Raw genomic sequence first — 16,444 nt, 5'->3', positions numbered from 1 at the left:
GGTATTATTCTCATCCTTCCACTGTCACTGGTGACACAGAGATCATGTCCTAAGGTTGATGGCTTCTATCTAGGGGGAGGGTGTCATGGCGAGCCATCCATGGAAGAGGTATGATGTTGGGGGGGGGGCGGGTTTCTTCCTTCTCTTTTCTGGAAATATGATGTTGGTGTTGATGGTTTCTTCCTCCTTACTCTTGGGTCTGCTTAGTGTCGTTACTATGTACTTGCTAAGGCAGTCCACTTGCTCCTTATTCATTGGTTCGCAATTCCGTATTACATCCAAATCTACTATGTACTATGTACGGTATGTTTTACATGTATCAGATACTTGTTGTTTGCTCTTTTTATTACCCCTAAATTGTTTTACCCAGCTCCCAAGGTTGCATTCCTTTGGCAGCCAGTAACTGACTACTGCTGAGTTGTTTATGACCCAGGGCCCTCTGTTATCATCCCATGTCTGCACTTTCAAGGCTCCAGTTATCATCCTACGCCTGTACTTCTCTACACTGCATTTTTATTCTAGCGTCATAGATAGATCACTAGAGAAAGAAAAACTACATGTTGTGTCTACTACTTATAAAAACGTATATTACTATAAGCCTTACACCATTCAAACCAAGGCTGAAACAAATCAGGTAGCAGTCACTTGGTTATCAGACAACTGCTGTTAGAACTAAACAAACTAAACCCAACCTCCAGGCGGGTCAAGACAAGTGCAGATGAATCCTGACCTGTCCTAATGACTCTGTTGTCAGCTTAATGCAGAGCCTGCAGCCCGCTATTCGCAATGATAGCACTGTATGCGCTGGGTTGTAAGGCTGAAGAGTCTGGAGAGCTATTGAGCTCACCCTGTAACAGCTGCCTCCATTTGGAGAACTCAGTCCCACTTATAGTGTCCTGAATGTGTTTTGAATCCTGGTGATGCATTCCTTGATTTTCAAGGAGAGTAAATTATTAACATTTTCTTTACCTAGTTCTGATAGTGCTAAGATCAAATAATGTTTTTAAAAGTCATCCTGAAAAGCACATGCTTGGCAAAATTGTTTGGAAATGCAAATACCATGGTCTTATCTACACATGCTTTACCTCTTTGAGAGCTCATACATCAGCAACTGGTACATTACACATTTGGAACCAGCTTTTCTATCACTCTGATGTCCGAATGAGCCCAACAAAGACCACGCTTCCTTCACGACTGGGACATTTGCTTTAGAGTAGAAATAGCCGAGATCAGCATGTCCTTCCAAGTGGACATTTGTGTGCTGAGTTGATCAACAATCTGTGTTGCTTTTTGACACCTGAGTTGCAGTCATATTCCTGTAGTACTTGCTGACTTGTCACTATACCTGCTACACGTAGATTCACTTTTGTTGGGATTCTTGCACAAGACCCAGATCTTTATCTCCAGTTGTAGATGTCAGAAAAAATTGCTGGAAAACACTATGGGTCCAATTCAGCCTGCAACTCTGGGCTTTGTTTCTGCTGAAACTTGCTATGGTATATATCAAAGGCTTGGAAATTTAAAATGATGCATGTCTGAGTCTGTTCTTCAAATGGAGTTGGCATATGGTCAGTAGAAACAGGACCTAAGAAAGCAATTTTAGATCCATAAGTATAGGGAGCAAAGGACTATTTCTTGTTCCAGTCAAACTCGAAAGTATCAGCCAGCATCTTAGGCAATATGATTTCTCACATCTGTTGGTTCCTAAGTTTGCAAAGGTTCTTGCAAATCTTTTTTCACCTATCTCCCCTCCTGTTGGGTGCCTTCTGTTCTTTCTGAGATTTAACATTGCCTGCAGATTTTACAGAGGTTCCCGTTTTCAATTCCTACTATCTTGCTTCTTATTATATTTGTCAGTGCAAACAGCTTAATAGCAGTATTGTCAGCACATGATTCGGCACTCCTGGAAGCTCTCACTGCACTGTATTCCAAATGACAAGGAAATAAACTTACTTAATTCTTACTCAATGTAATTATTAAGTTATAGACTTATGGATGGAACATGCCATGGTTCTGATCCTCAGTCACTCATTCTCCTTTCTGAGATAGGCATCTGTTGGGTTTTTTTCTCTTATGGCCACATTGCGGAACTAGCACGGTGGTTGATGCCCACGTGGTTTTCACCTCCAAAAGAACATGGCTGGCATGTGAACACAGTTCCAGAAGTACAGGAGACTAGTCTCCTATGCCTGGAATTAACCTCTTCAATATCCTTTCCCTCTTTTGTCTTCTCCCCCTTATTCTGTAATGAGCAAAATTAGCCCTTAAGTGGCCTTTCCCTCAACTTTTCAGTGAGAAAAGGGCTAATCAATGAGATATCCTAAAAAAAAAAAAAAAAAAAGCTCCAACACTGAGATTAAGTACCTTCAGATTAAGTACCTTCTGCTATTCTTCTGAGAAGCACACCCTTATTAAAGATACACTGCACATGCCATGGGTCACCTGCCAGCTTCCTCATCTCGTGTATTTCTTTTTTATGTCTGAATTCATTTAGGACCTCCTCGCTCACCCAGGCAGGACTCCTGCTGCCTTTAATTTCCTACTTGGTGGGATGGACCTTTCTTGAGCTTGGAGGAGGTGATCTTTGACTATCAACCAGCTCTCCTGGACCCCTCTTCTTTCCATGGTCATATCCTATGGGATTCTTCCAAGCAGATCTCTGAAGAGGTTGAAGTCTGCTCTCCTGAAATGTAGGCTTGTGGACCTGCTTTTTGCCTTGCTTCCTCCTCTTAGGATCCTCCTGGATCCTCACACGGCCACTGCAGCCAAGGCTGCCTCCAACTTTCATATCCCTGACCAGTTCTTCCTTGTTTGTAAGTATCAAGTCCAGGAAAGCACCTTTCCTTGTTGACTCCTCAAGGCCAAGAGAGCTGGGATTGTTCGGCATGGAGAAGAGAAGGCTGAGGGTGATTCCACACATGTGTATAAATAGGTGAAGGAGGGAATGAAGAAAAGGCAGACAGACGTTTTTCAGTGGTGCCCAGTGACAGGACTATCTATCTTAGAATGAGATGAATTGCATCATGGAAGTGCCCTTTTTTCTCCACTCACTATAAAAAACATCCAGATATCTAGATCTGATGCAGACATCTGTAACAGAAACATCTAAATTTAGGTAAGCCAACCACACTGTAGTGGAATAAATCTGGGCAACACAGCTGACGAATATTTCAAGGTCAGTGTTCTTCCTTCTGTTTAGCTGAACTCACATAACGACGTGCAGGATCAAACCCTTACTGCACTGCTGAGTTTAAAGCACTTCTGTACATTCCCAGCAGCATATAAGACACTCAAGCACAGCGCTGTCTTTTTTGCCTCTAAACTGATATGAATGCTGAAATATCATGCCTGAAGCTATATACATGCACCGCACAACTGAACAAAAGCCACCTTCAATGGAAATTGTCACTGAAGACTATTCTCAAAAATCATCTTTATTTTCATCCACTGCAGTTCTAGGTCAGCTCAGATGTTAATGGATACTCCCACTCAAGTCCAGCAAACTAGGCATTTTTTCCAGAAAGCTACATGCTTTTGAAAACAAGAGTATGGAAAAGACTTGAGCAACTTTAATTACAGTTGTGACTATGTGTTTGCATATTACTAGTTCCTGAGGTGTGTCTGGATAAAATTTGGGTGACTGCCTCTATTTAGCCGAAATAGTACAGTGTATTCTGACAGAGGGATACATGTTGTTTGACCGTTACCATGCTAGTCCGGTGAAAAAGAATATTCTTCTCCATGTTTAACAAGTTATCTTTTGAGGAAAGCAGTCATATTCAAATCGTTTTAACTGCCACCTAAGCTCATGCGTTTAGCTAATAGGTAAAAACTGTGCATGTCAGAAATCCTCTGAAAGTTATTTGAAGGGCTTTGCAAGATACAGAATGCTGACTCAACAGGAAACTTGAGGCATGGGGCCTTAGACAGAATTTAGGCTGAGTTAGCGTTGCAGCTGGCTAGGTTTGGTTGACGATATGGTGGTTAATGGCATGGCAATGCTCTATTTTTGTTTATATTAGACTTAGCTTCAAAGGGGACTAAGCTAGCATTACAAGGAGCCACTTTAACAGCGCAGCACTATGTGGTTTTTAATGCAGTTGTATTACAAACACAGAATAAAAGGGTAGTTCCTAATCCAAGAGGTTTATAATTTCTGCAGAGCTCTATTTTAGAAGAGAAGAAAATCAATTTGGGCATAAAGCCTGCTCAAGAGCTGTAGATGTGGGAAACACATAATGATGAACAGACTGAAAGTTATTTAGAACAAAACTATCATCAGTACTGTGCAGAACAGCGTGTCACAGCACATCTAAATTGAATGATCATTTTGATACTGAAAAGATCATTTTCACTTTATAGCTTTTTCAAATAGATTCTTATATTGTGTTATAAGTGCTAGCAGAAATTCCAATACATTAGACTTACTGACCTAGCAGTAACTTACTCAGCTTCCCTCTGTTCCTGTAGGACTTTGCATTCATTCTTCATAGCAACATCCAGTTTGTGCCACATTATGTGGAAATAAAACTTTCTAAGAATAATCCTCTCTCAGAGACAAGCACACACTGCCTCAGCCTTTATTTATGGCCTTGATACCATTTCCTCTGGATTCATAACTTACTCCACAAAAGTGGCTAAGCAACTGTGTTGGGTTTGCGTGGCAAGGTTTTGGTAGTGGGTGAGGGCTACAGGGGTGGCTTCTGTGAGAAGCTGCTAGAAGCTTCCCCTGTGTCTGACAGAGCCAATGCCAGCCGGCTCCAAGACGGACCCGCCGCTGGCCAAGGCCAAGCCAATCAGCGCCTCTGTGATAACATAGTTAAGAAGAAAAAAAAGCAGTTGGGGGAAACTTTTGCAGCCAGAGAGAGAAGTGTGAAGATGTAAGAAACTCTGCAGACACCAAGGTCAGTGCAGAAGGAGGGGCAGGAGGTGCTCCAGGCACCAGAGCAGAGATTCCCCTGCAGCCCGTGGTGAAGACCATGGTGAAGCAGGCTGTCCCCCTGCAGCCCATGGAGGGAGGATGAGGGGGTGTAGAGATTCCACCTGCAGCCCGTGGAGGACCCCACGCCGGAGCAGGTGGAGACACCTGAAGGAGGCTGTGGCCCTGTGGGAAGCCCAGGCTGGAGCAAGTTCCTGGCTGGACCTGTGGACCCGTGGAGAGGGGAGCCCATGCCAGAGCAGGTTTGCTGACAGGACTTGTGACCCCGTGGGGGACCCACGCTGCAGCAGTCTGCTCCTGAAGGTCTGCACCCCATGGAAGAGACCATGCTGGAGCAGTTCATGAAGGACTGTAGCCTGTGGGAGAGACTCACGTTGGAGAAGGTCATGAAGGACTGTCTCCCGTGAGAGGGACCCCATGCTGGAGGAGGGGAACGATGAGAGGAGTCCTCCCCCTGAGGGTGAAGAAGCAGCAGAAACAACGTGTGATGAACTGACCACAACCCCCATTCCCCGTCCCCCTGTGCCGCTGTGGGCGGGGAGGAGGTTGAAGCGGGGAGTGAAGTTGAGCCCGGGAAGATGGGAGGGGTGGGGGGAGGTGTTTTAAGACTTGATGTTATTTTTCTCATTCCTCTACTCTGTTTTGCTTAGTAATAAATTAGATGAATTTCCTCTCTAAGTTCAGTCTGTTTTGCTCGTGATGATAATTAGTGAGTGATCTCTCCCTGTCCTTATCTCGACTCAAGCCTTTGTTACACTTCTCCCCATCATGCTGGGGGAGGCGTGAGCGAGCGGCTGCGTTGTACCCTGCTGCCGGCTGGGCCTAAACCACAACAGCAACCATCTCGCAGCGGCAGCTTGCTACAATTTTTTTTTTTCTGCAAACACACCAAGCTATACTGAAGAAGCTGTACAGCTGCTAATGCGAGCATTATCTCCCTGAATTTGTCTGAAGTGTAGCTATGTCTGTTTGGCAAATAATGTTCCTTTACTTCTATGGTCTCCTTTAACCGTGCTTGTGGCCAGCAAAGGTAATTACTGTAAGTTGTAACAGAGACAACAGAAATAGGGATCTGACCATAGTACCAATTTAGACAAAGTACAGCTATGCACAGGTATAAAAAAATGTTTTTATAAATACATTAACAACAAAAGGATGACTAAGGAGAATCTCCATCCTTTATGGGATGCAAGGAAAAACATAGTCACAAAGGATGAGGAAATGGCTGAGGTACTTAATGCCTTCTTTGCCTCAATCTTTAGTAATAAGACCAGTTGTTCTCTGGGTATCCAGCCCCCTGAGCTGGAAGACAGGGATGGGGAGCAAGATGAAGCCCCCATAATCCAAGGGGAAATGGTTAGTGACCTGCTACATCACTTAAATACACACAAGTCTATGGGGCTGGATGGAATCCACCCAAGGGTACTGAGGGAGCTGGCGGAAGTGCTCACCAAGGCACTTTCCATCATTTATCAGCAGTCCTGGCTAACTGGGGAGATCCCAGTTGGCTGGACGTTGGCCAACGTAATGCCCATCTACAAGAAGGGCCAAAAGGAGGATCTGGGGAAGTACAGGCCTGTCAGTTTGACCTTGGTGCCGGGGAAGGTTATGGAGCAGATCATCTTGACTGCCATCATGTGGCACATACAGGACAACCAGGTGATAAGGCCCAGTCAGCATGGCTTCATGAAAGGCAGGTCCTGCTTGACCAACCTGATCTCCTTCTAGGACAAGATGACCGGCTTAGTGGATGAGAGAAAGGATGTACATGTTGTCTGCTTGAACTTTAGTAAAGCCTTTGACGCCATCTCCCACAGCAATGTCCTGAAGAAACTGGCTGCTCAGGGCTTGGACAGGTATACTTTTCACTGGGTAAAATCCTGGGTGGATGGCCAGACCCACACAGTTGTGGTGAATGGAATGAAATCCAGCTGGTGGCCAGTCACAAGTGGTGTTCCCCAGGGCTTTGTACTGGGGCCAGTTGTCTTTAATATCTTTATCAATGATCTGGATGAGGGGATTGAGTGCACCTTCAATAAGTTTGCAGATGACACCAAGTTGGGCAGGAGTGTTGATCTGCTTAAGGTAGGAAGGCTCTACAGAGGGATCTGGACAAGCTGGATCGATGGGCTGAGGCCACTTGTATGAGGTTCAGCAAGACCAAGTGCCAGGTCCTGCACTTGGGTCACAACAACCCCAGGCAATGCCGCTACAGGCTTGGGGAAGCGTGGCTGGAAAGCTGCCTGGCAGAAAAGGACCTGGGGGTGTTGGTTGACAGCCAGCTGAATAGGAGCCAGCAGCATGCCCAGGTGGCCAAGAAGGCCAACAGCATCCTGGCTTGTATCGGAAATAGTGTGGCCAGCAGGACGAGGGAAGTGATTGTCCCCCTGTACTCAGCACTGGTGAGGCTGCACCATGAGTCCTGTGTTCAGTTTTGGGTCCCTCACTACAAGAAGGACATTGAGGTGCTGGACCGTGTCCAGAGAAGGGCAATGAAGCTGGTGAAGGGTCTAGAGCACAAGTCTTAGGAGGACCAGTGGCTGAGGGAACTGGGGTTGTTTAGTCTGGAGAAAAGGAGGCTGAAGGGAGACCTTATCAGTCTCTACAACTACCTGAAAGGAGGTTGTAGCCAGGTGGGTGTTGGTCTCTTCTCCCAAGTAACAAGTGATAGTGCAAGAGGAAATGGCCTCAAGTTGTGCCAGGGGAGGTTTAGATTAGATATCAGGAAAAATTTCTTCACTGAAAGGGTTGTCAATCATTGACACAGGCTGCCCAGGGAAGTGGTTGACTCACCATCCCTGGAGGTATTTAAAAGGCATGCAGATGTGGTACTTAGGGAAATGATTTAGTGGTGGACTTGGCAGTGCTATGTTAACAGTTGGACTTGATGATCTTAAAGGTCTTTTCCAAAATGATTCTATGATTCCATAAGCTTGTCAGAATATACCTGAACTAGTTTAAAACTGCCTCTGTGACTAACAGGAAATAGCTGTGGCAGCATAGAGATCTGTGCAAACTGCAAAATCCATCCTAGACCAAGGCAAACATTTGACATGTTTCCCACCCTGAGCTCTGTGTTGCAGTAATGACAGTTAAAGCTGGTTCCACATGGTATTTGCACATATCCAAGGACCAGATTCACAAGAATATACACATGTATATACACAGTAAACAAAGATGACGACAATGTAATTGAAAATCTGTATTCGGCTGCAAAATCTCGAAAGTAGCTGAGTGTTCCTACTAATGATGGGTCTGGCACTGTCTGTGTTGCCTAAAAAAGAAGAAAAGATGAAGAAAACCAAGCCAACCTCCTGCTGTTTCTTTCTGAGAAATTCAGTCCCAGTTGTTTCTTTAAGCCAACTTCCTCCTTAAAGCAGCTATCTAAACTCATATAGAGATCAGAAAATTTGTGCAGTTTACATAACCAAGAACTTGGAATCAAAACTAAATAGTTTATCAACAGAGTTTGAAAACTGTTTTCAGGCAGTGAATTCACAGCCTGGTTTCAGGTCGGTCCATGAATACATTATGTGCATTATTTTAATTAGATTTACATTTGGAAAAATCTACTTATTTCTCTACTGACGTTATCTGTATGAGAGGTTTGAAAATCATTGCTTAAGATGCAAAATGATGCTACAAAAACAACTTTTTTTTTTTTTAGTTTTTTGATAGATATGTACAGCTTTTATTCTAAATTCTTGATGTGGCACAACAAGCAAAATAGGATAGCAAGCGTAATATTTACTTAAAATATTACAAAATTGTAGAGTAATACAAATATGCAATATTGGGTTTATGTATGTTTGTTAAGATAAAATTAACCTAGTTCTGAAATCTACCTATTCTCTAAGTTCTATCAAAACCCTTAAAAATTTGAATAGGCTTATACAGGTGAAGAAGTGTAAAGTTAAATATAGTGCTTCCTTATTTGCTGGCTATTGATTGATTGAATAATTAATGAAAAACAAATTAACAATTCCTAACAGTCTTGTAGTGCTTGCTTTTTTGCAATTAAGTTCAGAGTTGTCTGAATTCAGATCACATCCTTCAAGTTAACTTTTCACAGAACTGAGCTTGCAACAGTTATTACTACCAAGAAGATTCTTTTCTTGGCTCATTTTCATGGTGGAGCAAAGTTTAAACTGTTGTAAACTTGCCGACTAACAGCAATTAAGTTTCTTTGTCCCTAAAACAAATCTGAAGCAATACTTTCTTTTAAATGTCATTTTGACAGTATTTTGTTTACATGCTATTTAGAACACTATTTATGTTTCCTTAAATACAGATCTTTTACAATAAACAATTTACTGCAGGATCCAGAAAAGAGTGATAACCATTACTGTCACTGTAGACCCTTAATGTTCAAGAAGGTCAAACTGAAAAAGTAAATCTTAAAGCTAATACTAAATTGGTTTATTCAACATGATTTGTTCATTTAAGTAAAAAGGTCCTAACAGTTCTGATATACACATTTCTGACATTCAGTATATATTTTGTACAAGAGAGATGTGGACATATTGGCAAGAGTCCAACAAAGGGCCGTGAAGATGATGAAGGGACTGGAGCATGTACCCTGTGAGGGCAGTCTCCAAGACTGGAGAAGAGAAGGCTCTGGGAGGATCTCATCAATGTATATAAATACCTGAAGGGAGAGCGCAAAGAGGACAGAGCCAGGCTCTTTTCAGTGGTGCCCATTGACAGGACCAGAGGCAATGGGTACAAACTGAAATGCAGGAGGTTCCATGTGAACATCAGGAAACACTTTCTTTTTTTTTTTTTTTTACTGTGAGATTGACAGAGCACTGGCACAGGTTACCCAGAGAGGTTGTGGAGTCTCCGTTCTTGGAGATATTCAAAAGCCATCTGGACATGGGCCTGGGCAGCTGGCTCTAGGTGGCCCTGCTTGAGCAGGACGGGTGGACCAGGCGACCTCCAGAGGTCCCTTCTGACCTCAGCCCTTCTGTGGTTCTGTGATTTAAAGGTGTCTTAGTGCTTGCCCATTACTTTGCATTATAGACTAATATTACACCATAGTCAAAACCTCTGGAACCACTCAGTTAAATTAAAATATACAGATAACATTATTTTGAAAATACAAAGATCTGACAGAAATGCATGACCTTGCTTTTTTAGCCTTCTACCAGCACAATGAGATAGCCTCCTGTCCTGGTTTCAGCTGAGAGGGTTAATTTTCTTCCTAGTAGCTAGTATGGGGCTATGTTTTGGATTTGTGCTGGAAACAGTGTTGATAATATAGAGATGGTTTTGTTCTATGGACCTATTGTTGAGCAGTACTTACACAGAGCCAAGGCCTTTTCTGCTTCTCGCACTGCCCTGCCAGCGGGATGGCTGGGGGTGCACAAGGAGTTGGGAGGGGACACAGGACAGGTGACCCCAATTTAACAAAGGGATATTCTGTACCATATGACGTCATGCTCAGTTTATAAGGAGCTTGGGGGAAGAGGACAGGGAAGAGGATGGGGGGGGGCGGCAGCGTTCGGAGTGATGGCATTTGTCTTCCCAAGTAACTGTTAGACGTGATGGAGCCCTGCTTTCCTGGAGATGGCTGAACACCTGCCTGCCCATGGGAAGTGGTGAATGAATTCCTTGTCTTGCTTTGCTTGTGTGCGCAGCTTTTGATTTCCTTATTAAACTGTCTTTATCTCAACCCATGAGTTTTCTCACTTTAACTTTTCCAATTCTCTCCCCCATCCCGAGAGGGAGGAGTGAGCAAGCGGCTGCGTGGTGCTCAGCTGCCGGCTGGGGTAAAACCACCGCACCTCCTATCCAGTTACATAGCTTTAACAAAGAGTTACAAAGTTCCAGAAAGAGTAAGAACTCAAAGATAAACATATTTAAAGCCTAAATTAGTCACATCATCTGTTTTGAGGATAAGTCCCATAGGTACACTGATAATATTCCTGAAGAAGCTGGGTCTCTGTATATCTCATAAGTTGTATCACCCATCCAAAATTTGTCTCTAACTCCCTCCCCACACACATCTTTAGTACCTCTACTGAATCTACCCCTGCCTCTACTGACTCTTTTCCCAAGCTTCTATGGAATATTTTCTAATTTTCCTATTAAAGATATTCTGATTCTTGCCTATTGTCCTTTCTTTGCTTAAAAGAAGTGATTTGCACAAGTTCAAAACCGGAAGTTACATTTTAATAAATTCTTACTCAATTGTATTCTAACATTTAGAGACTGAAATGCTATTTGGCAGCTATTAACTAGTGCCCAGGTTGGTGTTTCTAAGACAATGTATTCCACGGAGCTGAGATGATACAAAAAAACCCCCACACTTAAAAAACCTGTGGAGGTCAGGTGACATTTTCAAAATTTCAGATCAACACTCCATTTCTGTTTTATACACTTTTCAGGAAACATCTTCCTGGGCTGAGATGTCCCATGCAACACTGCAGAAACAGTTTACTTTGGGGAAAGTTGTTTCTAAAAATATTTAAGACACTAGAAGTTAAACCTGTTACATGAACGGTCCAAACTCCATTTCCCATGAAATCTGTTAATATAATTAAGAGATTTTCCTTCAATTTGGTAACAGAAGCACAGTGCAGTACTTTGTACAGACTATTCTTAAACTCAACGTGACCTTTACTAATAACTGTTCCTTTTAAGACAGAATAATTAAAGAGAAACTGTCATTATGTATAGAGGTAAAGAGGAAAAAGGAGGAACTCCTGTTAGGAAAATAATAACATTAATCAATTTCTAACCTATATTTCTCTGCCAACTTTGTTTCTTAACTGTTAGGGCTTTTGGCGTGCAACAGAGTTCTTGCACAAGAAACATAACAAATGCAATGAACAATAGATCAGGCCCGCACTTCCCAAACTTGTTTTGTTTGGGTAGCTTTAGTGAACGTTGCATTAGCCAGATACAGGCTGCAAGCAAAGTCCTGGGCGCACGCAGAAAGCCTCACGCTTCCACCCCCTCCTCCCTTGTAATCCTGCATATCTTTACTCCCTCCCACCCCCATCTAGAAACAAAACTCTGAGCTCGCTCTCCACTTCTCTGCCCTCCTACATGCACAAACTGGGACTTAACTCCACTCCCTCAAGTCCTCACCTGCCTGCGCTGGTCAGCCCCCGCACAACCAAGCAGCCTAGATAAAGGCAATGATCTGGGCTGCAGGACAAAGCTCTGCGTGCAAGCCATCAGTGACAGCAAGAAGCTGCTTTCGTGAGAGCATTTACCTTGCAGACCAGTTATACTCTGCCTCATGTACAGATGCTCCTCTCCACTGCAGCTAGGAGCTGTAGCTACAGCTATTTTGAAATAGCTTCGTACCACAGCTACATCTCTGACAGTTTGGGAAGCCAGGAATGAGTCATCCTCATCTGATATGCCACTACGGGTGACGGTGTTTTTCACTGTTTTTTACGCTAGGAGGTCAAAAACGTATAAATACATAAACATTTACAGTTTTAGGAGTAAGAGAGGAGGAGAAAGTAACATTTTCTTGTCCGAGAATGGTGCTTTGCCTTGAATTTTCAAAGGTACCAAAGGCTCAAAATACTCACGACTCAAAATTGTTACAGGGACATGCCTATTTAAGATCATTCTCCAGGTCTGAAGTATTTCTTCAGTGCCATATCCTACATCTTCTCGCCCCATGGAGATAAGTAGCTAAGCAACGTATGGTTTTGGGACAGAACAGCTTCACATAATAGTACTGCAGAGAAAGGAGCGGGGAAAGGGCTGAGATGCAGACATCTGGCCATGAGCTGGGCACTGCACATGCACAGCCACTCACGAAGCCTACAGAGGGTGGAAGCAAGGGCAGGTAGCCTGGGAAGAATACAGAGAAACTGTCCAAGTAGCCAGGGATCAGGTTAGGAAAGCCAAAGCCCTCATGGAAATTAGTCTGGCCAGGGATGTCAAGGACAACAAGAAAATCTTCTATAGGTATGTTAGTGAGAAAAGAAGGACGAGGGAAAATGTGGGTCCCCTCCGGAATGAAACGGGTGACCTGGTGACCCAGGATCTGGAGAAGGCTGAGGTGCTCAATGACTTCTTTGCCTCAGTCTTCACTGGCAAATGCTTGAGCCACAGTGCCCAGGTCACAGAAAGCAAGGACTGGGAGAATGCAGAACCGCCCACTGTAGGAGAAGATCAGGTTCGAGAATATCAAAGGAACCTGCAGGTGCACAAGTCCATGGGACCTGATGGGATGCATCCGCGGGTCTTGAGGGAACCGGCGGATGAAATGGCCAGGCCACTCTCTATCATATGTGAGAAGTCCTGGCAGTCCGGCGAAGTTCCCACCGACTGGAAAAGGGGAAACATAACCCCCATTTTTAAGAAGGGGAAAAAAGGAAGACCCAGGGAACTACAGGCCAGTCAGTTTCACCTCCGTGCCTGGCAAGATTATGGAGCAGACCCTCCTGGAGACTATGCTCAGGCACATGGAAAATAAGGAGGTGATTGGTGACAGCCAACATGGCTTCACTAAGGACAAATCATGCCTGACAAACTTGGTGGCCTTCTATGATGGGGTTACAGTGTTGGTGGATAAGGGAAGGGCAACTGACATCATCTACCTGGACTTGTGCAAGGCATTTGACACTGTCCTGCACGACATCCTTGTCTCTAAATTGGAGAGACTTGGATTCGATGGATGGACCACTCGGTGGATAAGGAATTGGCTGGATGGTTGCACTCAAAGAGTTGTGGTCAACGACTCAATGTCCAAGTGGAGAACGGTGACGAGTGGTGTTCCTCAGGGGTCAGTACTGGGACCAGCACTGTTCAACATCTTTGTCAGCAACATGGACAGTGGGATCGAGTGCACCCTCAACAAGTTTGCCGATGACACCAAGCTGTGTGGTGTGGTTGACACACTGGAGGGAAGGGATGCCATCCAGAGGGACCTTGACAGGCTGGAGAGGTGGGCCTGTGCAAACCACATGAAGTTCAACAAGGCCAAGTGCAAGGTCCTGCACATGGATCAGTGCAATGCTAAGGACAAATACAGGCTGGGCGGAGAATGGATTGAAAGCAGCCCTGAGGAGAAGGACTTGGGGGTGTTGGTTGATGAAAAGCTCAACATGAGCTGGCAGTGTGCGCTTGCAGCCCAGAAAGCCAACCGTGTCCTGGGCTGCATCAAGAGAGGCGTGACCAGCAGGTTGAGGGAGGTGATCCTGCCCCTCTACTCTGCTCTTGTGAGACCCCACTCCAGTACCTGGAGTACTGCGTCCAGCTCTGGGCGCCCCAGTACAGGAGAGACATGGAGCTGTTGGAGAGAGTCCAGAGGAGGGCCACGAAGCTGATCAGAGGGCTGGAGCACCTCTCCTATGAGGACAGGCTGAGAGAGTTGGGGTTGTTCAGCCTGGAGAAGAGAAGGCTCTGGGGAGATCTAATTGTGGCTTACCAGTACCTGAAGGGGCCTACAGGAAAGATGGAGAGGGACTGTTTATCAGGGAGTGTAGTGACAGGACAAGGGGTAATGGGTTTAAGCTGAAGGAGGGTTGATTTAGATGAGATATTAGGAAGAAATTCTTTCCTGTTAAGAGTGGTGAGGTGCTGGAACAGGTTGCCCAGAGAAGCTGTGGAGGCCCCATCCCTGGCAGTGTTCAAGGCCAGGTTGGATGGGGCTTTGGGCAACGTGGTCTAGTGGAGGGTGTCCCTGCCCGTGGCAGGGGGGTTGGAACTAGATGATCTTTAAGGTCCCTTCCAACTCAAACCGTTCTGTGATTCTACGACTCTGGGTGGCCGCCAGCACGGCCAGTGGGCTCAGCTCAGCACAGCACAAGGTGCAGGCCTGCAGCAGGGCCAGGGCCTCTAACAGCCCTCGGCCTAGTGGGTGGTGGCAGGCAGCAACCCTCAGCGCCTTCGGCAGCGGCACAGACGGCAAAGCCCGTAGACGGGAGGTCGCAGGCTAGACCGTGGGCTCAGCAGCCCCGAGTGAAAGACGAGAAGAGGAGCGAGAGCGGGGCGGCGGGCCGAGCAGCAAGGCGACACAGCCCTGCCCAGGCGCAGCAGCCACGCAGGCCGCAGCCCCCGGGCCCGGGGACAACACGTCCCCCGCCCCTGCAGCCATCCCAGCAGCAGCTGCGCGCATGCGCGCCCGGCACCGTCGGCGTGCTGGGCTGCAGGGACACGCGCGTCGCGGTGTGTCACGAGGAGGGGGCGGTGACTCCCCGCCCTACGCCCCGCCCCACCGCCGTACGTGCGGCGTGGCTCTGCCGGCACCGCCCCTGGCGGGGGCGGTGCGCGGGGTGTAGGGCGGTGCCTGGGCCGGCTCCGCCCCCCAGGTCGGCGGGGGGGGGGCGGGCGCAGCGGGGGAGGGCCGGGGCGGCGGCGGCTCCGGTCGAGCGGGCGGGGGGAAGGGCCGACGGACGCGGGGCAGGTCGGAGTATCTGCGGCCGCGCTTGTGCGTGTCCGCGGGCGGCTAGGATGGATCACCACCAGCCCGCCAGCCGCTACCGAGTGGTAAGTGCAGCGACCCCAAGTCGGCCCCGCTCGCCTCTCCCCGCCTCCTCCGGTCGGGACGGCGCGGCGGGGGAGGGGGCAGCGGCCGGGGCGCCCTTCCCCCTCCACCCCTCGGTTCTCGGCTGCTACGCGCGGGGCTCCGGCAGGGACCCCCTGGCGCTTCTCCAGCGCCGATACGGGCCCGAGCACGGCCCCGTCCCCTCCCCTGCCCCGGCGGCGGGGCTCTGACAGCCGGGCCTTGCCCGGGCAGCGCGGCCCCGGCGGGACCTGCTCCAACCCCTCCTCCCACCCCGGCAGCCTTAGCGCCCGGCCTCTGAGGGGGCAGCTGGCCGGTCTCGGCCGCGCTTCCCTGCACGGGAAGCCGCCCCCCTTCCCCTCCCTCCGGCTCCCCCTCGGCGGTTGCTCCCGGTGTGGGGGCGGTGGGTTTTCCCGAGTGCGTCCCCAGCCGGTGAGGGGGTGGCGGGTGTCTCCGGAGAGCGGAGTCGGTTCACGCCTGCCTCGCTGCGGAATTAGGGAAGGGGTAGGGTTAGTTACCTCCGGTTAGTACGTGTCTGGGAGTGGAGCGGCGTTTCTGCTCTAAAACCTTATTTTTAATAGTTCATAGCCGTCTGGCACGGGGATAGAGGGTAATGTGTGTGTGTGTGTGGTATCCTTAAGCCAGTGTGCGTGTACACACACGCACACACACGTGTGCGCTGGCTTACTGAAGATTAGATGCAGGGGACTGTAAAACGCCGAAGACTGACCTTCAGTAAACCTCTGTGCGTGTGTGTGTGTGTGTGTGCGCACGCACAAACACACATGGGCATCCTCTCTTACTAAAGCTCGGTCTTCAGCACTTTTCAGTTCATGGAGTCCAATTTAATTGTCCTAAAATGTTCCTAAACTTCACCACAGAAATAGTCGTTTAGGATGCAAAAATCTTCCTCCTGCCCGAAGTGCTTGTACTGCTTGTTTCTTGCAGGCATCAGTTTAATGTCAGTTATATTAATCTTGCAGTCATTAGCTTAATGTCTATTATACTCAAAATGTATAAGCTTTTCT

The 16,444-nt window shown here is 47.0% G+C and overlaps 1 protein-coding gene across 2 annotated transcripts in view; it reads left to right on the top strand.

Annotated features, from left to right (window-relative positions):
• The first annotated feature begins 15,240 nt into the window (after nucleotides 1-15,240).
• The window catches only part of NDFIP2 (Nedd4 family interacting protein 2), a 49,531-nt gene continuing 48,327 nt past the window's right edge, over nucleotides 15,241-16,444 (top strand). For both annotated transcript variants that reach the window (XM_075741588.1, XM_075741580.1), the window contains exon 1: nucleotides 15,241-15,400. In XM_075741588.1, coding sequence (XP_075597703.1) covers nucleotides 15,365-15,400 — 36 coding nt within the window. In that variant the 5' untranslated portion in view covers nucleotides 15,241-15,364. The remainder of the gene's footprint in view (nucleotides 15,401-16,444) is intronic.

The sequence above is a fragment of the Balearica regulorum genome, chromosome 1, assembly GCF_011004875.1.
Source record: "Balearica regulorum gibbericeps isolate bBalReg1 chromosome 1, bBalReg1.pri, whole genome shotgun sequence".
Lineage (NCBI taxonomy): Eukaryota > Metazoa > Chordata > Aves > Gruiformes > Gruidae > Balearica > Balearica regulorum.
This window is presented reverse-complemented; position numbering and strand designations above follow the sequence as displayed.